This window comes from Marmota monax, unplaced genomic scaffold, assembly GCF_021218885.2.
Source record: "Marmota monax isolate L192 unplaced genomic scaffold, Marmota_monax_Labrador192_F-V1.1 WCK01_AAM20220418_F8-fsc00171, whole genome shotgun sequence".
Taxonomy (NCBI): Eukaryota; Metazoa; Chordata; class Mammalia; order Rodentia; family Sciuridae; genus Marmota; species Marmota monax.
The window spans coordinates 2,993,040-3,018,004 of record NW_026694658.1 but is presented as its reverse complement, the minus strand read 5'-3'; the positions used below and the strand labels follow the sequence as shown (position 1 = coordinate 3,018,004).

Below are 24,965 nucleotides of genomic sequence, written 5' to 3'. Positions count from 1 at the left end.
TTTCCAAAAACACAAGAAAAAATATTCCTATGTAAATGTGTAAAACAGGCTTAAAATATTTAGATACCCACATATGACAAATAATGGACTGGTTGATAATAAAAAAGGGTCAACTCAATTCAGGCACAGTGGTGTACACCTGTAATACCAGCTATTTAGGAAGGTTGAAGCAGGATTGCAAGTTTGAGTCCAGCCTGGATAATTAAGCAAGACCCTACCTTAAAATAAAATTAAGAAAAAGGGTCAACTCATATAAGTGAATGGGCCCAGAGCTTTGTCTAGTTGAAGTTTACTATTTTGTTTGCAATACTGGGTACTGAACCCAGGGCTGCTGAGCTATACCCCCAGCTCTTTTAAATTTTTTTTTGTGATACTGAGGATTGAATTCAGGTTTAATCACACGTGCTATGCAAAGCCCTCTACCATAAAGCTGTATCCTCAGCCCTCTTTTTATTTTTCATCTTATTTTGAGATAGATGGGATCTCCCTAAGTTGCTGAGGCTGTCCTCAAACTTGTGATCCTCCTGCCTCAGCCTCCTGAGTTGCTGGGATTATAGGTATGCACCACCACACTGGGCTGGAGTTTACTACTAATATTCACCTACTAATGATTCCATGAATTGCCAAGTTAGAAATATACTTGCCCCATTCCTGCCTCATAAATTCCTTTCTCAAATATCAAGTGATTCCAACCTAAGACTTTATGCTTAATTTCTAGCAAGATTTCTCAGAATCGGCTTAACCCTGGTGAGATCATTTAGTTACACATCTTCATTAAAGCTCGTCTCATCTGGGCAATTGTTTAAGTCTTTGGATCTTCTCACTGCGAAGCAATTGTTTTATAACATTTGTGATCTAATTATTTTTCAAATATACTTGGATTAGCAAAATTCAGCAGTGGGTGTGCCTTTCAGTAGGGAGCAGACCACTTTTTACATTCTTTAGAACTAAGATATAGTCCAGTATTTTAAACCATAGCAACAGTTGATAAGAAAAACAGTGAAAAGGTAATCATTTCCACATGGAAAGAAAGAGGAGAAACCAGTGAAGCTGTGAACTGTCATTTTTCCATATAAAAATAAAAGTCACTACTTGTCGATCTGGCAGAAAGGGCACATATCCCTGTGGCTTCCCCATTTTACATTGGTTAATCATTGCATGTGATGTGTTTTTTCAAAATACACAATTCCCCCTCAAACTCAAATTTTTGCCAATTTCCAAGTGAATTTTGTTCTCCTGAGTGAAACTCAAAACTGTGGGTGTTACATTCAGCAAGTACTATATATTGCCTTGGTGATAATTCTCAATTTAGTGAAAAATTGGGGTGTAAGTGCTAACTCCTTTGACTAGAAAGCATATAATGCACTAGACCCTGGGTTCAGCCCCCAGGACCACAAAAAGAAAAGCAAATAAGAATCTGACCCAATTTTCTTATGTCCAGAAAGTTTAAGAAAAGCAAACAAGCTAGATGTGGTGGTTGACACAGGAGGACCACAAGTTCGAGGTCACCCTGGGCAACTTACTGGGACCCTGTCTCAAAAAAATAAATAAATAAAAAGGGTTGGGGTGTAATTCATTGGTAAAGTTCAAACTCCTGTATGAAAAAGAAAAGTACACATTCAGTTGTTTATTTTTTTGTATTTAGGCATGATAAACATTCATTGCCAAAACCTTGGCATTTATTTACTTATTTTGGTGCAGATTGAACCTAGGGCCTCATGCACATTGGGCAAGTGCTCTACAACCTAACCCTAACCCTAACCCTGACTTTTTAATTTTATTTTATTGTACAGGGGATTTAATCCAAGGGTGCTTAGCCACTGAGCCATATACCCAGCCCTTTTTTATATTTTTTATTTTGAGACAGGGTCTCACTATGTTGCTCAGGGCCTTGCTAGATTGTTGAGGCTGGCTTTGAACCTCCTGTCAACCTCCCAAACTGCTGGAATTACAGGCGTGTACCACCATGCCTGGAAAATTTTGGGGTTCGAGACAGAATTTCACTGTTGTCAAGGCTGGATTCAATCCCCAGGACCTGGTCTTAAGTCATGGGCTCAAGTGCTCTTTCTGCCTCAGCCTCCAGAGTACTGGGACTACAAGCCTGCACCACCACACTCCACCGATCCTGATATTTATTTTTACTTTTTAATTAATTAATTTATTTTTGGCTCAGGATTTAACTCAAGCCCACTTTACCACTGAGCAACATCCCCAGCCCTTTTTACTTTTTGAGACAAGGTCTCTCTAAATTGCTGAGACTGGCCTCCAACTTGTGATCTTCCTGCCTCAGCCTCTTGAGTTGCTGGGATTACAGGCATGCACCACCAAGCCTGGCTTATTTATTTTTATTTTTTTTTAATATTTATTTTTTTAGTTGTAGTTGGACACAATACCTTTATTTCACTTATTCATTTTTATGTGGTGCTGAGGATCGAACCCAGGATCTCGTGCATGCAAGGCGAGAGCACTCTACCACTGAGCCACAACCCCAGCCCCCTGGCCTATTTATTTTTAAATAGCTACTTAAAGTAGAAAAATCTTACTCTGTTATGGAATATTCAAAATAGATGATCACACAACAGAATATGACAACATCTCCCTCTTGTGGTTCAAAGCGTTCATTTCAAAGATGAATATAAGTACAGAATTACTTTTTTTTTTTTTTTTTTGCTACTGGGGATTGAACGCAGGGGTGCTTACCCTCTGAGCCATATCCCGAGCTGAGGCTGGCTTTGAACTTGTGATCTTCCTGCCTCAGCCTCCCTAGTCACTGGGATTATAGGTGTGTGCCACTACACCCGTTATCCCCAGTCCTTTTTATTTTTTATTTTGAGACAGGGTATCCCTAAATTGCCAAGGCTGGCCTTGAACTTGCAATCTTCTTGTCTCACCCTCCCAAGTCACTGGAATTACAGGCATGCACCACTACACCTGGCTCAGAATTTTAAATTCTTAGTTTACAATTGTGCTGTGAATGTTTAGTAAATCTTTTTTGGAGTAAAGAAGGACAATAGAATATTCCTTTTTCATAGATACTTTCAGAGTTCCAAGATCTCTGCAGATGTTTCCAAAATTCTTTTAAATTGGGCACTATGGCATGTGCCTGCAGTCCTAGCTGCTTGGGAGGCTGAGGCAACAGAATGCCATGGCCTAGTAGTTCAGACTCATAGAGCAGCATGGGCAACATGGCAAGACTCTGTCTCAACAAAATAAAAGTTCTCTATGGGAGTAACATTTTTTTTTTTGTCTCTTACAAATGAATTACTAAGTAGATGATTTCATTGAGAACTTGTTATTCCCTATTTAAAAATTCTCTGTGGTACGGTGATGCACCCTTGTAATCCCAGCAACTCTAGAAGCTGAGGCAGGAAGATTCCAAGTTCAAGGACAGCTCTGGGCAACTTAGTGAGGCTCTAAGCAACTTGTCTCAAAATAAAAAATCAAAAAAGCTGAGGATATAGCTCAGTGGTTAAGTACCCCTGGGTTAAATCCACAGGTCCAAAAAAAGAAAGAAAAAGTCTGGGATATAGTTCATAGATCAAACTTTAAAAACAGTAGTATTGAACATATTTCAGTCCAAACATTCCTAAGGTTTTCAAAATCAGATGTTAGAGTAACTCGAAACAACTTGTTCTAACAATGTGAAACTGTCCAAAAAGTCCTCTTCTTCGATTCCAAATTTTGTATACTGATGAACGTAGGCTCTAGTGAAAAAGAGAAGAAGTTGACAAATAAAAAACTTCAGACAAACGAAATCAAACAATATACAAACAATAAATAGACCACTTCTACCTCATGAATATTCAAAAATCACAGAATCTCTTAGAAATCTTATATTTGATTGTTTACTCCAAAGATTCGTGAACTTCCACCTTGTCAAGTTTCTGACCTTTTACCGTCCAACAGAGTGAGAAGAAGAGGCACACAAGGGCTGGGTGCCCTGGCACACACCTGTACTCCCAGCTGCTCAGAAGGAGGATGGCAAAGTCAAGGCCAAAGGCCAACTACAGGGCTGGGGATGTGGCTCAAGCGGTAGCGCGCTCGCCTGGCATGCGTGCGGCCCGGGTTCGATCCTCAGCACCACGTACAAACAAAGATGTTGTGTCCACCGAAAAACTAAAAATAAAATAAATAAATTCTCTCTAAAAAAAAAAAAAAAAATTCCAGATGGATTAAAAAAAAAAAAAGGCCAACTACAGCAATTTAGGGAGGCCCTCAACAATTTAGTGAGCCTCTGTCTCAAACTGAAAAATAAAAAGGGCTGGGAATGTAACTCAGTGATTAACCACCCTGGGTTTATCCCCAGTACAAAGAGGGGAGCGGGGAGAGAGAGAGAAAGAAAAGAAAGACAGGGAGGGAGGGAGAGAGGCACAAAGGAAAAAGAAGAAAAAGAAGCATATTCAGGTTTGGATATCTATCCAGCACATATTCAACACTCTATGGGAGATGACTGGGTTCAATATGAACTCTAAAAAGTGTCTGAAAAATTTCATCTAAGGCTTGAAGTTAGAAACACATCAATCTGATTTTAGGACTGTAGTGAAGCCTCCCAAAGTGCTTTTAAGAGAACATTTAATTTGAACCTATACTAGGGTGTCTTAGTCTCTCCCCCACCTCAATGTTCTAAGACAGAGTCATGTCCAAAAAAAGACTATCAAGGGCAGACATTAGTTGACATAATAATGGCTGCTGCCTCTTATTAAGAGTCAATGAAAGAAAGAGGCCAGAAGAGGACAGAACATTCACATCAGAAGAGTGAGGGCTTATGGAATGGCCACGTGCAGGATGACCAGGCCCTTGGGAATCCTGGCTAATCAATCCTAGCTAATCCTAGCTAATCAGGCAAATGAAATCAAACAATATACAAACAATAAATAGACCACTTCTAACTCATGAATATGAATATGTTCAATCATTTGAGGAATTTTACTTTGACAATAAGTAATTGTCAATTGGTAGAGGTCAATAACCTGCTAGAACATTCTTTAGTGTCAAGCAGAGTTGAACTTCCCATATACATTACTGAGGAAGATCTGAATCTCTTTTACTCTCATAAGCGTCTTTTTTTGGGGGCAGGGGGTGCGGTTGGGGTACCAGGGATTGAACTCTGGGGCACTCGATCACTGAGCCACATCCCTGGCCCTTTTTTTGTATTTTATTTAGAGACAGGGTCTCACTGAGTTGCTTAGACCTCACCATTGCTGAGGCTGGCTATGAACTCATGATCCTCCTGCCTCAACCTCCCAAGCCACTGGGATTATAGGCATGTGGCACTGTACCCGGCTACTCTCCCAAGGGTCTTATATTTAAAAACTATCTTATCGTCCCTGCCTTATGGTGGAATTTCTACTTTAATTTCATTTCTACTCTAATTTCATTTGGCTTAGAAAGTACCCATTTAGTCAACAATAACAATATCAATATAATGATAATAGTGTAGAGCAATTATTGAGCATTTACTAGTGGGACAGTGTTCCAGGTGTTTTACATGATTATCTCATTTAGTCCTCACCAGAGTTTCTCAGTTAAAACCCATAATGCAGATGAGCCACAGAAGTTACATGCCCACGGCTTCCCACCCATAAAGTAGCATCTGGGCTTATTCCGATCCTTCATGGATCATGCTCTAACACTGTTATGTGTCTAAGGTGAGAAGGTCTATAGATTTCTTTCTTACTTACTTTGAAGCAAACATATTCCACGCTTTGCCCACAATCATATCAAGAGGCTTTACTAAGAACTGGCTATTGCTGACGAGCGCTGCAGACTTCTCATATCTGTTAAAGGCTCGCTGGATTTTCCACACATTGAAGGCAATGTCAGGCTGTAACCAGGAAGTGTAGAGAGCTGGATCTTTAAATCCCTCTAGAGTAAAAAAAAACAAAAACAAAAACAAAAACAAAATGACATGAGCTATTTTTTATAGCCTAGATTATTAATTGTAAAAATAAATGAATAAACATTTTCTCATCCATTTCATTAGAAATTGCCTTTTATTTATTAATTTTTTACTCTATTATTTGCTGGGGGGTGGGGTTATTTATTCATTTTTTGCAGTGCTAGGGATTTAAACTGAAGCCTGGCACATGCTAGGCAAATGCTCTACCACTAATAGGGCTGATACCCCAGCCCCACTTTGCCTCATAAATGTAGCTTTATATGGCTTTTGGATAAATGATCTACATTCATTGTTCCAAAAATAAGTAGTAATAATTCACACCATTCAGAAAAGTATTAAAAACAAAATTTAAAAATCACCAGGACAGAGTTAGGGATGTAGCTCAGTTGGTAGAGTGCTTATCTCACATGCACAAGGCCCTGGGTTCAATCCCCAGCACTACAAAAAAAAAAAAAAAAAAGAAGAAGAAGAAATTCATCAGGACAGCTGAAATGTCCCCACTCAGAGATAATGGCTATGAACCTTTTGTGGACCTTCCTGTGTGCTCAGTTTTACACACAGGTTCATACATATTCTGTATTTTCTTCATTGATGTGTTGTGAATTTGTTTGCATATCAAGGATCACTTATGTTTAAAGGCTTCTTAGATGAACATGCCAAAATTGAAGAAATTTCCTAGCATTGGCCATTTAGAATATTCCCATTTTGTAAAAAATGTTACACTGAACATCTCTTGTGCATTTGTGTCATTTGCTATGGCTAAATTTTTAGAAATTAAATTATTTTAGGCATAGTTTAAAATTTTTTTTTTAAATCTAAAATGAAAACTATTGCCAGGTATAGTGGTGCACGCCTGTAATCCCAGCAGTTTGGGAGGCTGAGGCAGAGGCTCACAATCAAAGCCAGCCTCAGCAACAGCGACGCACTAAGCAACCCAGTGAGACCCTGTCTCTAAATAAAATGTAAAAAAAGGCTAGGGATGTGGCTCCGTGGACAAGTGCCCCCGGGTACCAAAAAAAAAAAAAAAAAAAAGACTATGAAGTAGGTATGTCATCCAATTGACTTGAAATGATCCTTTATAAATTATTAGTTCTTTGTTTAAGTGGCAAATATTAGCTGGGTGTGGTGGTGCACACCTGTAATCCCAGCAGCTCAGGATGCTGAGGCGGGAGGATTGCAAGTTAGAAAAGACCTAAGCAATTTGTGAGACCCTGGCTCAAAAAAATAAAAAGAGCCGTGGCTGTGGCTCAGTGGTTAAGTGCCCCTGGGTTCAATCGCTGGTACCAAAAAAAAAAAGCAAATATCACAAGGACAAATTGTTTTCTTCCCTTTCTTTCTTCTTTTTTTGCAGTACTGGGAATTGAACGCAGGGGCACCTTACCACTGAACAACATCTTCAGGCCTTCTTATTTTTATATTGAGACAAGGTCTTACTAAATTGCTGAGGCTCACTGGGAGCCTGTGATCATCTTACCTCAGCCTCTTGGGACTACAGGCATGCACCATCACACCCAGCTTGCATGGTTTTTTTTTTTTTTGTACGTAATAAGAAATAGCAGGTTTGACACTGCTGAAGTCAGTTTATATTATAAGGATAAAATAAATCTAGAAACCAGTCACAGATAAAAACTAATAAGAGTACTGCTCTTTCAACTTCTAGAAAAAACTGCAACAAAGTGCTAGTCAAACCCTTGCTGGGCAGTGGCAAGCACTTATAATCCCAGTGATTCAGGAGGCCGAGACAGGAGGATCACAAGTTCAAGTTCAGCAACTTAGGGAGACCCTGTCTCAAAATAAAAGGGCTGGGGATGTAGCTCAGTGGTAAAGTGCCCGTGGGTTTAATCCCCAGTATTGGGGGAAAGAAAGTTTGTCATAGAGATCATTGATTGTCCAAGGATTCCTATTTTCCCCTTCTTCCCTAGTTGCAGGACTCTTAGTTTTTTTCCCAGTGCTCAGGCTGAACCCAGTGCCTATACATGCTAGGCAGATACTTAAACCACAGAGGTACACCCCCAGTCCTTTAACCTCTCAATTTATTTTTCTTTCTTTTCTTTTTCCTGCCTTCCTCTCTCCTTCTCCTCCCTCCCCCCCCCCTTTTTTTTCTACTAGGGACTGAACCCAGGTGCATTTAACCACTGAGCCACATCCCCAGTCCTTTTTTAAAAAATTTGAAACAGGGTCTCACTAAATTACTTAGGGCCTTGCTAAATTGTAGAGTCTAGTTTCAAACTTGCAATCCTCCTGCCCCAGCCTCCTGAATTGCTGGAGACCCCCAAACTTTAACTCTTCTCATAGCCACCTTTACAGTTAGGTGTGGCACATGACTCAATCCCAGACAATGAAACAGAAATGGAAGGGTGATGTGCAACTTTCAGAGTGGGGAGGAATGCCTTTCTTTGCTCATTCCTATGTGATTTTGTGTGTGTATGGTGCTGGGGATTAAATCCAGGTCTTCGTGCATGCTGGACAAGCACTCTGGCACTGAGTTACTCTGCCAGCCCATTCCTATGTGATCTGATGGCCAAAGCTCTGGCAGGTGTCATGACTATGTATGTGGAGCCCCAAGGGAAGGACGGCAGAACAACCAGATGTTTGGAAGAAAAGAATTAAACTTTTATCTTGTTTTAACCACTTCTATTTTGGTGTCCAGTAATATACAAACTGTTACCACAGTTCTAGTTTGATGTTAAAACACAGTTATTACTTTCTTTTCTTTTTCCATATTTTTTTCAACTTTTTTTTTTAGTTGTAGATGGACACAATATCTTTGTTTTATTTATTTATTTTTGTATGTAGTGCTGAGGATCGAACCCAGTGCCTCATACATGTGAGGCAAGCACTCAACCACTGAACTACAACCCCAGCCCTCCATATTTTTATTGGTGATTTTTTTATTATTTTTTTCCTCCATTTTTTAATTGTTTTTTTTTCTTTTTTTCCATAGTTTTTATCATATGTTTCTTTCTCTAAGAATAAATATACAAGTGGGATTGTTTTTTTTCTTGTTGGTACCTGGGATTGAACCGGGGTGCTTTACCACTGATTCATATCCCCAACTTCTTATTTTTTGAGACAGTGACGCTGGCCACCAACTTGGAATCCTCCTGCCTCAGTTTCCTGAGTTGCTGGGATTACAGGCATGCATACCCAGTGGGACTTCTTTTTCAACCACTTGCAGGATGTGAATTGTACACCTTAATTTTCACCTTAACTTCTGCTTACCGAGATCTGCATTTTGTACCTCTTTCCCACGAAGGATGACCAAATTAGCAATGGAAGTGTTAAAATGCAGCTCCTTCTTGAGACTCATTTTCCCAATAGCTGGAAGTCCGGATATGGGAGGTCGTACCTGCCAATCAATCCCTACCGCAAGAAGGGGAAAAAATGTCTTGTGACATATATATTTTACATAAATTTTTATTAGCTATGTAAAAGTTGATTTTTCTTTCTTTCTTTTCTTTTTTTTTGGTACCAGAAATTTAACTCAGGGAATCTTAATCACTGAGCCACCTCCCCAGCCCTGTTTTGTATTTTATTTAGAGACAGGATCTCACTGAGTTGCTCAGTCCCTTGCTTTTGCTGAGGCTGACTTTGAACTTGCAATCCTCCTGTCTCAGTCTCCTGAGCTGCTAGAATTCCAGGCATGTGCCACAGAGCCTAGCTTTGTGTTTTTCCTTTAGAATTTAAAAATTCTCATCTGGTTGAATTATTCAAACTGCTGAGTCCTAAAAAAAAAAAGGCTGAAATATTCATCATTGAAAATCAGGCATGGTGGTATATGCCTGTAATTCCAGAGACTTCTGAGGCTGAGGCGGGAGGATCACAAGTTGGAGGCCAGCCTTAGCCATTTAGCGCGACCCTCAGTAACTTATGAGATGCCAGTCTCAAAACAGAAAGTAAAAAGGGCTGGAGATATAGCTCTGTGCTAAAGTGTCCCTGGGTCCTAGGTCCAATTCCCAGTAGCAATTAAAAAAAAAAAAAAAAGGCCCCAATCTTTAGAGGAATCTGATAACATAGAAACAGTTATAAAACTAGATCCTACAACCTGACCTGTGCCATAAATATATTTATTCATATACATATTCATATATTTAAAAAAAGAAAAGATTCAGGGGCCAGGAGTGTAGCTCAGTAGTAGAGTGCTTACTTAGCATGTGTGAGGCCTTGGGTTCAATCCCACAACCACAAAACAATAACAAAAAACACATTTATATGTTCAAACTCTATCTATAATTGTGAAAAACTGTTAACACCCTAAAGTCCCACATGGGAAAATGACTAAGCAAACTGTGGTTTATTGACTTAAGACAGCTTGGAGTAGAATGTCTCAAACTACCCTAAGGAACATTGTGTTCCTTGAGATACTAACAGGTATTGCTAGAAAAACAAGTATTGTGGCCAAAAACTTCGGGAAGTGCTACTTTAAGATGTGGACTTTTTATTTATCTTCAAACCTCTGGCACTATAATCTAAAAATCTATATGCTAATACAAGCAAATGTAGAGAAAATCCACTTTCATAGTATTTAAACCTGTTATCTTACTTTGCAATATAATATATGCTACTAAAATAATACATAGTGATTTCTAGTTAAACAGGAAATACTGAACATATACCAGTTTACTGCCTCTCTCTTTTCAAATTCCACAAAAATGGAATAATATATATATATATATATATATATATATATATATATATATATTTTTTTTTTTTTTTTAATTTTTATTTTGTTTTCAGTGCTACAGATCAAACACAGGGCCTCCCACATGATAGGCATGTGCTCTACCACTAAGCAACATCCCTGACCCGATAGGGACTTTCTTTAAATGCATAAATAAGAGGGGGAAATAAAGAATAAGAGGAGAGAAGATAACATCAACAAAATTTTGGAAGCAGGGTCAGCAGATGAACCACTGGCTAATGAATGTAAGCAACTAGGAAAGCCAGAACTTCCGCCCATGCACTGTTGGGGTCCTAGAAGCAGGCTAGGCATTTCTAAAAGTGGACCAACAAGAGGATTAGTTAAAAATCTATATGAGAAGCAGTAATAGTCCTTGCTCCTTCCTACTTCTTGCAGCAGAGGGAGTACCTTCCTCTATCCTAGGTTTCTGCTCTGAAAGGTTAAAGCAGAGGCCCTAGCCTCAGTGACTCCGGGCACAGCCATGCTGTGAACCTTACCAAAAACGGGGTCTCTAAGGGGAAGCTCTTCTGAACCAGTACTGAAGAGACTGGCAGCCAGGTTTAGTGGTTCACACCTAGGACCTCATGCACAGCTAAGCACATGCTCTATCACTGAGCTACAGCCCCAGCCCCTCCCATATTATTCTGATTTCTAATCCTGTCTTATTCTCTCTAGAAGCCTTTAGAAGGTTCTCTCTGTCCCAGACATTCTGAAATTACTCGGTATAGGTCCTTCATCCATCTCAGAAGAATGCAGGACTCTTGAGGACAGGGATTTTTTCTTTTTCTATTTTTTTAAAACTTCTTTCACAAAGTTACATCCCAGTTCTTTTTTACTCTTTTAAATTTTTTAAAAAATTTTGAGACAGGGCCTTGCTGAGTTGCTGAGTTTGGCCTTGAACTTACCATCCTTTTGCCTCAACCTCCTGAACAGCTGGGATTACAGGTGAGCACCACTACAACTTCTCACTGCACAGATTCCCAGTTTCTTCTTCTCCAGGTACTGGGGATTCAACTCAGGCACACTTTACCACTGAGCCAGCTCCCACTACTTCCTATTTTGTATTTTAAAATAGGGTCTCTCTAAATTGCTAAGGCTAGACTCAAACTTGAGATCTACTTGCCTCAGCCTCCCAAGGCTCTGAGATGACAATCATGTGCCACTATGTACAGTACTACACAGATGAACCTAAGGTGCTTAACCACTGAGCAACATCCCCATACATTTAAAAAAAAAAAAATATATATATATATATATATATATATATTTTTTTTTTTAGTTGTTGATGGACCTTTATCTTATTCATTTATGCAGTGCTGAGAATCGAAACCAGTGCCTCACACATGCTAGGCAGGCACTCTACCACTGAGCCACAACCCCAGCCCGCCCATGTCCCCCCTTTTTTTTTGTATTTTATTTAGAGACAGGGTCTCACTGAGTTGCTTAGGGCCTTGCTAAGTTGCTGAGGCTGGCTTTGACCTTATGATCCTGCTTCCTCAGCCTCCTGGGCTGCTGGGAGTACTATACAGATTCTTGATTGCATTCATTAGTCTTGTTCATATAGTACCTCTCTGTGGTGTATCAAAATTGACTTGAAGCTGGGTGCCATGGTGCACGCATGTAATCCCAACAGCTACGGAGGCTGAGACAGGAAAATTTTGAGTTCAAAGCCAGCCTTAGCAATTTAGCGAGGCCCTAAGCAACTCAGTGAGACCCTATCTCTAAATAAAATAACAACAACAAAAAAAAAAAATCGGGGGGGCTGGGGATGTGGCTCAGTGGTTAAGTGTTCCTAGGTTCAATCCTAGTACAAAAAAAAAAAAAAAGGATTAAGTTGGATGTGGTAGTGCAGGCCTGTAATCTCAGTGACTTGGGAGGCTGAAGCAGAAGGATTACAAATTTGAGGCCAGCCTCAGAAACTAAGTGAGGCCCTCAGGAATTTAGGGAGAATGTGTTTCAAAATAAAAAACAAAAAGTGCTGCATATGTAGCTCAGTGGCAAAGCACCCCTGAGTTCACCCCCAGTACCAAAAAAAAAAAAAAAAAAAAAAACAAAAAACCCCTTTGTCTCTAAAATACTGAGTGAAAATGATTCATAACCTCAGAGCCTATGCCTGGTCAAATGGAAAGCTGAATAATGACATTTATAGCTTCAAATTCTTTACCTTCCCAGTACTCTTTTTTAGGAAGCTCCTAGAGGGTATGGTCTACCAACATGAGGGAATAAACCAAGAAAGAGGAGGATCTGAAATCCATTAAGCTGGGGCTATAATATAGTATGAGGCAAATGGAGACACCTGCTGGCTGTTTATCAAGCCTGCAGAGCAACCAATCCCAACAGAAAGAGGAGGAGGAGGGCTTTCCAGAGACACATCCCCAAGCAGATAGTGAAAGTAAACTGTTCCCTGAGGGCTTAACATGTTGAGAAGGATTCATTTTTTGTAGATGGACACAATACCTTTATTTTGTTTATTTACCTTTTTTTTTAATGTGGTGCTAGAGATGAAACCCAGTGCCTGCCTGGCAAGCGCTCTCCCACTTAGTCCCAGCCCCAGCCCAAGAAGGGAATCATTTTTATGGAAAAGTGTCAGGTAGATCAGTGATAGGTACAGTGAATACTGACCAAATAAATAAAATTATTAACAACTCTAAAAGGAAAAAATAAATTCTACATGAAACGTTAAGAAGACAATGGTGAATATCCACAACAAGAAAATAAGACAAAAAAAGGTAGAAGCAAGATATTTAAAAAATCTGGGAGCAGATTTCAGAAGAAACAGCTAAAGACAAAGTAGTTTCATCTGAGCAAGGAGCAGTTGTAGGACAGGGGACTACTGTTCTTGATATTATAAATTCATACTGAAAAATTACTTCACTTTAAAAAATTGATGTAATTTACATACACTGCAATGTATAACTGTAGGTATATGTTTAGTTGTGATTTTTTTGTTTGTTGTTTATTTTTCCTGGTGTTAGAATTTGCACCAGGGGCACTTTACCATTGAGCTATGTCCCCAGCCCTTTTTATTTTATTTTTTTAAATATTTATTATTTTTTTTAGTTTTCACGGACACAACATCTTTGTTTGTATGTGGTGCTGATGATCGAACCCGGGCCGCACGCATGCCAGGCCAGCGCGCTACCGCTTGAGCCACATCCCCAGCCCCCCGTTTTTATTTTTTATTTTGTGACAGGGTCTCACTAAATTGTGGAGGCTGGCCTTGAACTTTACAATCCTCCTGCCTCAGCCTCCTGAGTCACTGGGGTTACATGCATGTGCCAGTGCACCCAGCTTAAGTGCACACTCAAACTCTTAAAAAATGATTTTTTTGTTTGTTTGTGGTATTGGGGTATCCAGGACCTTGTGGGTGCGTGCATGTATACAAAGCATGCACTCTACCACTAAACTACCCTCTAGTCCTTAAATGAGTTTTAACTACTTGATTTGAAAACTATATTGAGGGCTGAGATTGTTGTTCCGTGGTAGAATACTCTACTCGCCTGCCACATGTGAGGCCCTGGGTTCAATCCTCAGCACCACATAAAAATAAATAAATAAAATAAAGGTATCCTGTCTGGCTACAACTGAAAAATAGTTAAAAAAAAAAAAAAAGAAAACTATATTCATATATTGTTTTAATTAAAAGAAAATAAAAATTTGAAAAAACATATGGCACTCATCCGAAATGTTTTTTGGTAATGTCAAAACGGTGAAATGAAAGTTTTCTTGTAGGCCTTGGTGGCTCATGCCAGTTTCTGCAACTTAGCAAGACCCTGTCTCAAAAAAAAGAAGAAAAAGAAGACTTCATGTGGGTCTGGGTATGGAGCTTAGTGGTAGAGCACATGCCTAGCATGCACCACGCCTTGGGGTCAGTCCCCAGCACAGGAGGACAGAGCTGGGAGGTGGGAAAGAAATGAAAAAGCAGCAGCAGCCTTCCTGTGATGTCCTGGTGAGTTTCTGCAGTAGCCTCCCTGGCAAGATGAAGGAATGTTTATATCAACTGGCCCAACCCAGTTTATTCTCAGAGCTCTAGGACAGGCACTTTTCTCAGCTTGTGGACTGTGTATTTTAAAAAACCCTTTACCTTCTTCCATTTTCGCATTAGAAATGAGCATCTGTCTCAAATGTTTGAGGAGGCCAGTCCAAGTAAACGTGCTATATGCCAGTGAATTCTCAGACATTTGAGGAATGTTACGAATACCCAGCATCTTGAATTCAGGATGGGGAACTAAATTCTCCATTAAGTCTCCTATAAAGAAAAAAAAAAAAAAAAGATTTGAAGTAAATTTTTTTAAATTCTAGACTGTTGACATTGGCCTATATATAATCACGATTTGTTTTTCTGGGTCAAATGCTTTCTCAAAGGCCAGCATTGGTTAAACTTTAAAATAATAAAAATTCAGAGAAAATGTCTAATACAGACCACATCTCTGGTTCATTTTGGCATCCATTTTAGCACAGGTGAGAAAATACAGTTTGCCAAAAAGGAAACAAGAATTCAGAAGCCAAGTAACTGAAAAATGTGAATGAATATTTAGCTAGATCCCAGGAAAACAAAGAAAACATGAGGGCTAATATACTTTTCTTGTCTTTTTGTGTTCACTAAATATTTTGTTAGAAAATTTTCTAGATTTAAATTTTTTTTTTTGAGAGAGAGAGAGAGGGAGAGAATATTTTTTTTAATATTTATTTTTTAGTTTTCGGCAGACACAACATCTTTGTTTGTATGTGGTGCTGAGGATCGAACCTGGGCCGCACGCGAGCGCGCTACCACTTGAGCCACATCCCCAGCCCTAGATTTAAAATTAAAAAAAAAATTTAGTTGTAGATGAACATGATACCTTTATTTACTTATTTTTATGTGGTGCTGAGGATTGAACCCAGTGCCTCACATGTGCTAGGCAAGCGCTCCACCACTGAGCCACAACCCCATCCCTCTAGTTCTTCTATTTATCTGGTTAAATGATAATCAAAATTAGGCAGGTGCAGGGTGCAGTGGGACATGCCTGTAATCCCAGCAGCTCAGGATGCTGAGGCAGGAGGATTGTGAGTTCAAAGCCAGCCTCAGCAAAAGCGAGGTACTAAGCAACTGAGTGAGACCCTGTCTCTAAATAAAATACAAAATAGGGCTAGAGGTCTGGCTCAGTGGTTAAGTGCCCCTGAGTTCAATCCCCAGTATCTCCCATCCCTGCCACCTCCCAAAATCAGGCAGGCTAGGGATGTAGCTCAGTGTTAGAGCCGTGCTCAACTGTTTGGAGAGAAAGGAAGGAAACAAATGTGAGTGGCCATGGGGGGGGTGGGGGAGTAGAGGTGTGCTGGAGTTTGATCCCCAGCACTGGAATTAAAAGAAAAAAAATTTAAAAAAAGAAAGAAAAGAAAAGAGAAAGAAAAAAGCCTGCTAACATGAAACCCTACTTGGAAAGAAGACAAAATTAATAAATTCCTTGAGACAGAAATGTGCCTATTTTTAGAAACTTATATTTGTAATAAAATTGAATTAAGGAGAAAGGCTAATTTGTTTTACATTGACAGTTGTTTTATTTATTTATAGAAAATACCTACAGCAGAGAGAGAAGAATGTATTGCCATAATATAAAATGTAAATTTTATGACATTTTGAGTGAATACTCATGTCCTATGTCCTAGTGAAAAGAAAATTTTTGACACAAACATCTACAAAATGCTGCAAAAATGGGTTTACACTAGTGGACTTTCCTCTAAACATAAAAATCCTTTTCTATAAAACACCTAGAGTCAAAGTCTAGAGTAAAAGTAACACACAGAGCTGGAGTTGTGGCTCAGCGGTAGAGCGCTTGCCTAGCACATGCGGGGCCCTGGGTTCGATCCTCAGCACCATGTAAAAAGAAATTAAATAAAGGTATTGTGTTTAACTACAATTAAAAATAAATATTTAAATAAATAAATAAAAATAAAGATAATATGTCCATCTACAACTAAAAAAAAAAAAGTAACACAGTCACCAAATAACACATGGATTTTTTTCCTTTGGCAGTCCTGGGAATTAAGCCCAGAGCCTTCTACTTATAAAGCCATCACTCCTGCACTGAGCCACATCCCCAGACCTCCTCTCCAGCTTTCTTGTTCAACTGCTGTCACCTTATCCATTTTTGGACCTCACTGAGAGCCTAATCCACCAACCTCTTCCCTTCTCAAATCATCAGACTTCTTCTTTCTGGCAAACTCCCAGTCTTGGATCAGTCCCTCTCCTCACATTCTCAGTCAGAGCACAACTGAAGAAAATCAGACCGCATGGCAGATTGGGACCCCCTTGAGTTCTCAATCCCTAAACGTAACACCAATTTATGACTTAGGTCCACGCTACTTATGAACTTCAGATACATATACTCCCCACCCAACAAGTATTTTCTTGAGTGTTTACTATTCGCCACAAACTGTTCAAGCACTGAGACAGAGTGGTAAACAAACTAAACAAAAATTCTCACTTTTTAGACATTACTTTCCTATGTTCATATATGACCAATGTAACTGGTCATATTTACATGATCAATGTAATTCCACATCATGTACAACCAGAATGGGAAGATGTACACACACACATACACACACACACACACACTCTCACATTCTCTCTCTCTCTCTCTCTCTATATATATATATATATGTGTAAATAAAATTAATCTCATATAAAATTTATTTTATAATTTATGTATAAAATATGTCAAAGTACAGTCTACTTTCATGTGTAACTAAAAAGAACAAATAAAAAAGTTTTTTAAAAATCCTGATTTTAGCACGACTCAGTGGCCCATGTTTGTGGTCCCAGCTACTCGGGAGGCTGAGGCAAGATGAAAACTTAAGACCAGGAGTTCAAGGTCAGCCTCAGCAACATGGGACAAGATAGTCTCAAAACAAAAAAGGAAAAGAAAATTTAAAAAAAGAAAATACACATGCTAAATTTTAAGAAGCAGAAGGCAAGTAAAAAACTGGGACTGGCAAGAATACAGCTCATTGTGAGGCCCTGGGTTTCATCTGCAGCTCAAAAAGAGAAAAGAAAGAGAGGAAAGAAAACTGGGACATACAACTTTTGGGGAGATTAGAAATGGAGGTAGAGGGCTGGGGATGTGGCTCAAGCGGTAGTGTGCTCGCCTGGCATGCGTGCGGCCCGGGTTCGATCCTCAGCACCACATACAAACAAAGATGCTGTGTCTGCCGAAAACTAAAAAATAAATATTAAAATTCTCTCTCTCTCTCTCTTTAAAAAAAAAAAGAAAAGAGATAGAGATAACAGAGTCAATTACATTTATTTATTTATTTTTAGTTTTCTGTGGACACAACATCTTTGTTTGTATGTGGTGCTGAGGATCGAACCCGGGCCGCACGCATGCCAGGAGAGAGCGCTACCGCTTGAGCCTCATCCCCAGCCCTCAATTACATTTAGATGATCTGAATTAATAAGGTACCACTTGAAGAAGAACTGAAGAAGAAAGAATGGTGGGAAATATAAAAATGGTCAGAAAATACAAGAGCAATTAGGAAGGAAGAAGGAGAGTGAAGTCCTCAAGCTGACAGGTGCAGGAAGGAAGGTCAAGAAGGGAGCTGTCAAGTATAAAATGCTGCCATAAACTCAGGCTAAGACAGGTCTGCTGAATTTGGGGAATGGGCAGCTACAGTGGTACAAGAGACAGAAAGAGAGAAGGCCAGTGGCAAGAAATTAAAAAGGGAAAAATATCATCTAGAAACCCAAGGAAAACCTAAGAATGAAAGAAAATGTTTGCAAATCAATATATTAGATAAGGGACTTATATCCAGACTATATAAAGAACACACAGCTAGGTGAGGTGGTGCATGCCTGTAATTCCAGTTACTCGGGAGGCCCATGCAGCAGGGGGATCACAAGTTCAAGGCCAGCCTCAGTAACATAGTGAGACCTGTCTTTAAAATAAAATATAAATAGGGATAGAGTATCTTGCATGCACAAGGCCCTGGGTTTGATTCCCAGAACCACCTACCAAAAAAAAAAAAAAAGAAAGAAGAAAGGATCCTGAATGATTCAGTTAGTGTATAGTATCTACCACTCTTGAAAAATTTAGCAACTTCTCGAGAATTTCAGTACAGCAGTTCAGAGATAAAAGCAGGCCTGAGAGAAGGTTTTTGAGATGAGGGAGACTTGAGTATATCTTCAGGTGGAGGAGAGGAGACAGTAAAAAAATAACTTTGAGGGTTTCAGAGCAGGAGACTTTCATACAAATAGCACACAGAGGAATAAATACCTAGTGGGTTTCTTCTGTAGTGAAAAGCGCCTTCTTCAGAATAAGTAGGCTGAAACACACTTCCCAGCTGATGTGCAAGGACTTGATTTATATCACTAAAGGATATCTGCTTGATATTCATGAGTTTTGCACAGATCTTATGGACAGCATCGTTCTCATGAACAAGGAGGGCATCTGAAGATCGGTACAGGTGAGAAAGAGTCATAATGGAGTTGTAGTTCTGAACAATAACCTGAGGAGGAAAAGGTCAGAAACAAGAAAGACAGGAGAGAATAGTGGTTAAGGGTAGAGATTCAAAAGATAACAAGTCTAGGTTTACATCCTGGCTCTGTGATTTTCTAGCTGCATGACTTCGGGCAAGTTTTGTAATGTCCGTATGCCTCAGTTTCCGCATTTGAAAAATGGGGATAATAATTACACTAGCATCAGTTCTAAAGATTAATATAATGCAAGTAAAGCACTTAGAATCATGCCTTGTACACAGTAAGGGCATGACAAATATGAGCTATTACTATTATGCCTCCTTCCTACATCATTTCCTAGAATGACTCATCTTACTACTAGGCTGATCACAGGAAATTGGCCTGCATAGAAAATTTCCTCCCAATGGAAAGAAATTATTTGAGCTAGGCATGGTGGCGCATGCCTACAAACGCAGCAGCTCAGGAGGCTGAGGCAGGAGGATCTCGAGTTCAAAGCCAGCTTCAACAATTTAGCGAGGTGCTAAGCAACTCAGTGAGACCCTGTCTCTAATAAAATACAAAATAGGGCTGGGGATGTAGGCTCAGTGGTCAAGTACCCCTGAGTTCAATTTAAAAAAAAAATTATTTGAAGGCTGGCAATGGCCCCAACATTCGATCAAGGCCCCTGCTTTATATACGCTAGCCAGAGGGATTATCTCATAAATGTGTTTCTCAGAGAAGAAGCACAGTCATCTTTGGAATTTTGTTCATTCAGTGCTTGGGACTGAACCCAGAGCCTTGTGCATGCTAAGCACATGCTCTACAACTAAGCTATATCCCCAGTCTTCATCTTTGGAAGTTACAAAAATAAGAAAAACTCAATTGTATGGAAATGTTTAAGCAAAGTTACAGGAATTGTTCATAAAAGTACCATATTGTGTAATATGATGCTGTAACTTAATGTTTTCTTTTCTTTTTTTTTAATATTTTTTCGTTCTCAATGGACCTTTATTTTTTATTTATTTATATGCGGTGCTGAGAATTGAACCCAGTGCCTCACACATGGTAGGCAAGTGCTCTACCACTGAGCCACCACCCCAGTACCTTAACATTTTCAAAAAAGGGTGAGAGCCATCTTTTACTCACATTCATTTTAATTACAAAGAATAGAAAACATAAACTTTTCCAATAATTATGTTCATACCTCACCAGTTCCATAGGGCCATATAATCTGATTCATTCTTAAAGAGTTTGAGTACTGATCTTGTAAATCCTGTGTAATGAAGGCTCCCAGCCCAGATCCTGTGCCCCCAGCTATACTCATTATGATGAAAAAACCACTCAAGGAGTCACATTTCTCCACTTCCTTCTGGATTAGGTTCATGATAGATTCTTCATGCCTAGGTCCATGTACAGAGTAACTGCAATGGCAAAAGAAACAAACACAAACACTTTTCAATTTAAACAGAGATGCAATGCAGAACAAAGAAGTCTTTTCAAAGCTTTGAAAGTGAAGTAACTCTCATGAAAGGTTCAGGTCCCTGACGGACAAAATCTAAAATACACTAGTCAAACACATTTAACAGGTGATTATGACTATTAGCAGAGTGCATTTACAGGATCCTGAAAGTTCTCACTTATAGGCCATTCATTGAGGTAGAGCTTTCAATTACCAGGTAGTTTATGGTAGAACATAATATTTTGTATATATAACAACAGGCCTAAAGCAGTGGTTCTCAAACTCTGCTGCACATTGGGAGTTACGGGAGCTTTGAACATCTCAATACTTGAGCTTCACTCCAAACCAATTAAACCATAATCTCTAGAAGTGAGCCCTAGATAGCAGGATTTACCTAAGACCCCCAGGAAATTCTAATGTTAAACAGCAGTAAAGTTTGTAACTACTGCCTTGTAGTGTTCTCTAGAACTAATATTCCCGCCAAATAAGGATATTGCATTGACAAGTTAGTTTGCAGCAGGTCAGCGATGATGGAAAACCCTGCTATAAAAGATCTTTGGTTTCATCCGTACTTGTATCTGAGGCAGAGAGAGAATGAAAATTTCTTCTCAGTGAAGTCAAATTCTCAATTTTAAAACAACAATTTCAAGATTGTGTGCTCCACATATTAACTGTGCAGTTGTAACTACAGGGTCTATTAACTAACTGTTAGCTGTAACCAAACTGAAAATCATGAGGAATTATTCTTACCCATATGCCCAGTTGTTTCCAGAACCTTGTTTTTGACAGAAGCATGCATGCTGACCATATTTCCATCGGCCAGACTGAGAAGCCTTTGTCAGAGTTTGATTGATAACCTTAGGTTCCATGTCAATAAGCACAGCCCGGGCAACTGGAACTAGACAGGGGAAAAAAAATCAACAGAAAAAATATTTCATATGTCTTATTTGGGTAACTTAAAAGCATAAACTTCTAGGTCACTGAGTTACATCTCCTGCCTTAGGTCCAGAGAGGGGGAAAAATCAGAGATTGGGAAAAGAAAGATTTGTCATAATGCATAGAAATACTGCAGCAACAGGTAAATGTAGACATTAAGCCCAGAGTTCTGCTAAGCGGGATGAATCAGTGTGGGATAAAATGGTCACTTTAGCTGGGTGTGGTGGCACCTGCCTATAATCCCAGCTACTCAGGGGGTTGAGGCAGGATTGCAGGTTTGAGGATAGACCAAGCAACTTAGCCAGACTCTGTTTCAAAATAAGAAAAATGAAAGGGCAAGGATATGGCTCAGTAATACAGTGTTTGCCTAGAATGTGTGGCCCAGGGTTCTATCCCCAGTACCACATACACACAAAAAAAGCCACTTTGGTCAGGTCTGCAATACCTATTGAATGCTTATAATGTGCTGTACTGGGAATACAGAGATGAAGACAACATCAAACCAATCCTAGAAGGACTCCTGGGAGAGATGAAACACAACAACAACTTAATCAGAGTGCACCATATGACCCACAATGAATCCATGCCAAAGGAGCAGCATATTCAGAGGTACAAAATACCACTGGTGCAAGAGGCAGCTCAAAATTGTTAAAGCAGAGGATGGAGGAGGGGGCAGAAGTGAAGGACAGGAATGGAAAGCAGACAGGGATCGGATCTTGGAAATTCTTGTAGGCAATGCTACAAAGCTTGAATTTGATCTTTTAGACAATGATAAACCACCTAGCATTTTCAAGCAGGTGAGGAAAATTGGATGTCTTTTTTAATACAGCAGAGTGGAGAACAGATGAGATAGATACAAAACTCTAGGCAAGGAAACCTAGAAGGAGTGTTTTGAAACACTCTAGGCAAGAGAGGAAAAGAGCCAGAACCAAGTCAATGACAGTGGAGATGAGAAGGGCAGAACAGCTTCCAGAGATATATGGGAGGCAAAATTAGCAGATTTTGGTAAGTGTAAGTTTTAAAGGCAAGATAATGAATGCCATGGGTATGGAGATGTTGCATTTGAGGTTCACATGGGAGATGCAACAGGAGATGTCCACTAATCAATCTACAGCTGGAAAGAGAGGCTGGGGTAGAGGTTTGAGAGTCAGTGGTATAAAAAATATAGCACATTATAGTGACTGAAATCACTCAGAAATATACCTGTGGGAGAAGAGGAGATTCTGAGGGGGAAAAAAACTCATAAGAAGAGTTCAGAGACTAAGAAGGAGGAATTTCAAAGAGGCAGTTTTGTAGTTAATGTTATCAAATCCAGTAGAGAAGTTAATTGAAGAAAAGAAAATCATGCAGCTGGGTGTGGTGGTGGTACAGGACTGTCAGTTCCAGCTACTCAGGAGGCTGATGCAGGAAGATTGCAAGGTTGAGGCCAGTGTCAGCCACTTAGCAAGACCCTGTCTCAAAAATAAGATTTACATAGAATGTAGCTCAGTAGTGGAGTATTTGCCTAGAATATGCAAGGCCCTGGGTTCAATCTCCAGTACCAAAATAAATAAATTAATAAAAATTTAAAAAAGAAAGAAGGAAAAGTAAAACAGTAATGAGGAAGTCATTGGAAACTCTTCTTTGAGCAGCTTCAGTGTGTTGTGGGGCAGAAGCAGGATTGCAGTTGGTTAAGCATGACTCTCCTTTGGAAATCTTGGTTGGAAATGCTAAGACATAAGAAGGAATAAGAAAGGTATAGTCAAGAGATAAGTGTTGTTTGGTTTCATTTTTTATTTTTTTATGGTGTTGGGGACTGAACTCAAGGCCTCACATATGCTAGGTAAACTATCCACCTCAGCACTACATTCCAACCCATTTGGGTGGTTTCAGATTCATAAAGTCTAAGCATACTTACCTGCTGGAGGAAAGATGTCCTGGAGAGACAAAGGTTGCTAACACAGAAACAAAGGGCCAAAATCATAGTTATTCCCTAGTGAAACTGGAAGGGACCAGGTACAGACACCTTAAATTAAGCAATTTAAGTCAGAGTAAAGAAAAGGACTATGGACTACACATACCTCCATTTTCTTCCTCCCTGAAGAATCTTTCTTGGCAAGATGCTTGATATGCCTCATTTTCTTTTTTAGAGCAGAGTCCTTGGAAATCATGTGAGTCACTAAATAAAGTATTAAACACTTCAAAACCAATCTGGTTGCCACACTGACCAAGCTGCACTGTTACTATTGACATGCTGAGCCATGAACTAGTCCTGTTTCTTCAAAAAAAGTGAGCAACCTGTAACAGAAAAAATACAGAATCACTACATTATTAATAAGAAAAAGTGAGATGCCATGTGCATTAACTGTAAATCAATAAAAAGTAATTTTAAAAAATGCCTATATGTATATGGTATTATATGTGAAACAAAATAGGTCTATTGTCTAAAGAGCCAGTCATTCAGGAAAGTTCTTCTCTTCTCTAGTTAGTTTTAGGATTTGGGATTTTCTGTTCCCAAATACATTCACACACAGCTTAATGGTTTCAAAAATCTGATTTGTACTCACTTTTTTTTTCCTATGTATGCATTTAAAATAAAACAAAGCAAACAAATCAAAAGAAATGCGAATTGAAGGAATTAGTAACAAACACTTCACAACACACGGACACTAGAAGTTGACTCAACAATCGTAGTTCAATTAACGTTAATTTTATCTCTGGTAAAATAAAAACTTAATCTCTTTCCACCAACCACCCTTCTGGCCTGGAAACTATAATTAACACTTTAAAGAAAGTCTTTGTGTTTAGCTCAAGTAATACAGCAAAAATGGAATTTGGAGAAAGGAGATCATATGATATAGTAAAGATCATTTAGAAATTGAACACAGGGGCTCTCTAACCACCTAGCTACATCCCCACCCCTTTTTACTTTTTGAGATAGGATTTCGATAAATTGCCAAAGGTCGGCCTTAAATTTTTTATCTTTCTGCCTCTGCCTCCCCAGTCGCTGGATTAGAGGGAGCAACATCGAGCCCAGCTAGATCTTCATTATTTTTAATGAAGACAATTTTGGTAAAGACTAACATCAAGTCCATGCAACACTGGAAATGAGCGTGGGGTGGTGGTGGTGGGGGGGGAAGGAGTTCTGAGCCAGCTTATGTACCCATAATTTCAAATCTTCAGAGTAAGTAATATTATTCTCATTTTACCGATAAGGAAAAACTGGTGCTCTGAAATGTTGTGTGACTTTCTCAAGGCCACCAAACTAGTAAGTGGCAAAGCCAAGACTCTCTGTTTTCCCACCGGCGGAGCTCCGGGCTACCGCCACTCACTGACAGCCCTCCACTCCGCCGCGGTTTCCTTCGAGTTCAAACTTCAGAGGATCAACCCTCTCACTATGCGCATGCTCCTTTCCGGAACTAAAAAGCCACAGAGAACGAAAGCATATGTTTCTTAAACGAAGAATTTTGCTGTACTCCCCGCCGTTTCTATTCAGAAAGGTTAATTACGCATGCTCGATTTCAATTTATCAACTTCAGATATGTTACGCATGCTCATTGTCCATCAAATTCTTTGG

The 24,965-nt window shown here is 39.4% G+C and overlaps 1 protein-coding gene across 5 annotated transcripts; it reads right to left on the bottom strand.

The window, feature by feature from the left end:
• Positions 1-1,599: 1,599 nt before the first annotated feature.
• Positions 1,600-24,914, bottom strand: Tubd1 (tubulin delta 1). Of its 5 annotated transcripts, XR_006846885.2 has the most exons (10): positions 24,598-24,914; positions 23,470-23,686; positions 21,224-21,371; positions 20,219-20,435; positions 18,833-19,064; positions 14,665-14,829; positions 9,122-9,262; positions 5,682-5,865; positions 3,952-4,116; positions 3,525-3,704 (listed from the first exon to the last, which is right to left on the bottom strand). XR_006846885.2 is itself a non-coding variant. In XM_046423134.2 (9 exons), exons 2-9 carry the CDS (start codon positions 23,639-23,641, stop codon positions 3,602-3,604), a joined length of 1,362 nt encoding a protein of 453 aa, XP_046279090.1. In that variant the 5' UTR covers positions 23,642-23,686; positions 24,598-24,913; the 3' UTR covers positions 1,600-3,601. The 5 variants fall into 5 exon arrangements, 2 of the variants coding, with proteins under 2 accessions (XP_046279090.1, XP_046279091.1); XR_009224772.1 differs by lacking the exon at positions 3,952-4,116 and having other exon boundaries at positions 1,600-3,704; positions 9,141-9,262; positions 24,598-24,913; XM_046423134.2 differs by lacking the exon at positions 3,952-4,116 and having other exon boundaries at positions 1,600-3,704; positions 24,598-24,913.
• Positions 24,915-24,965: the final 51 nt, after the last annotated feature.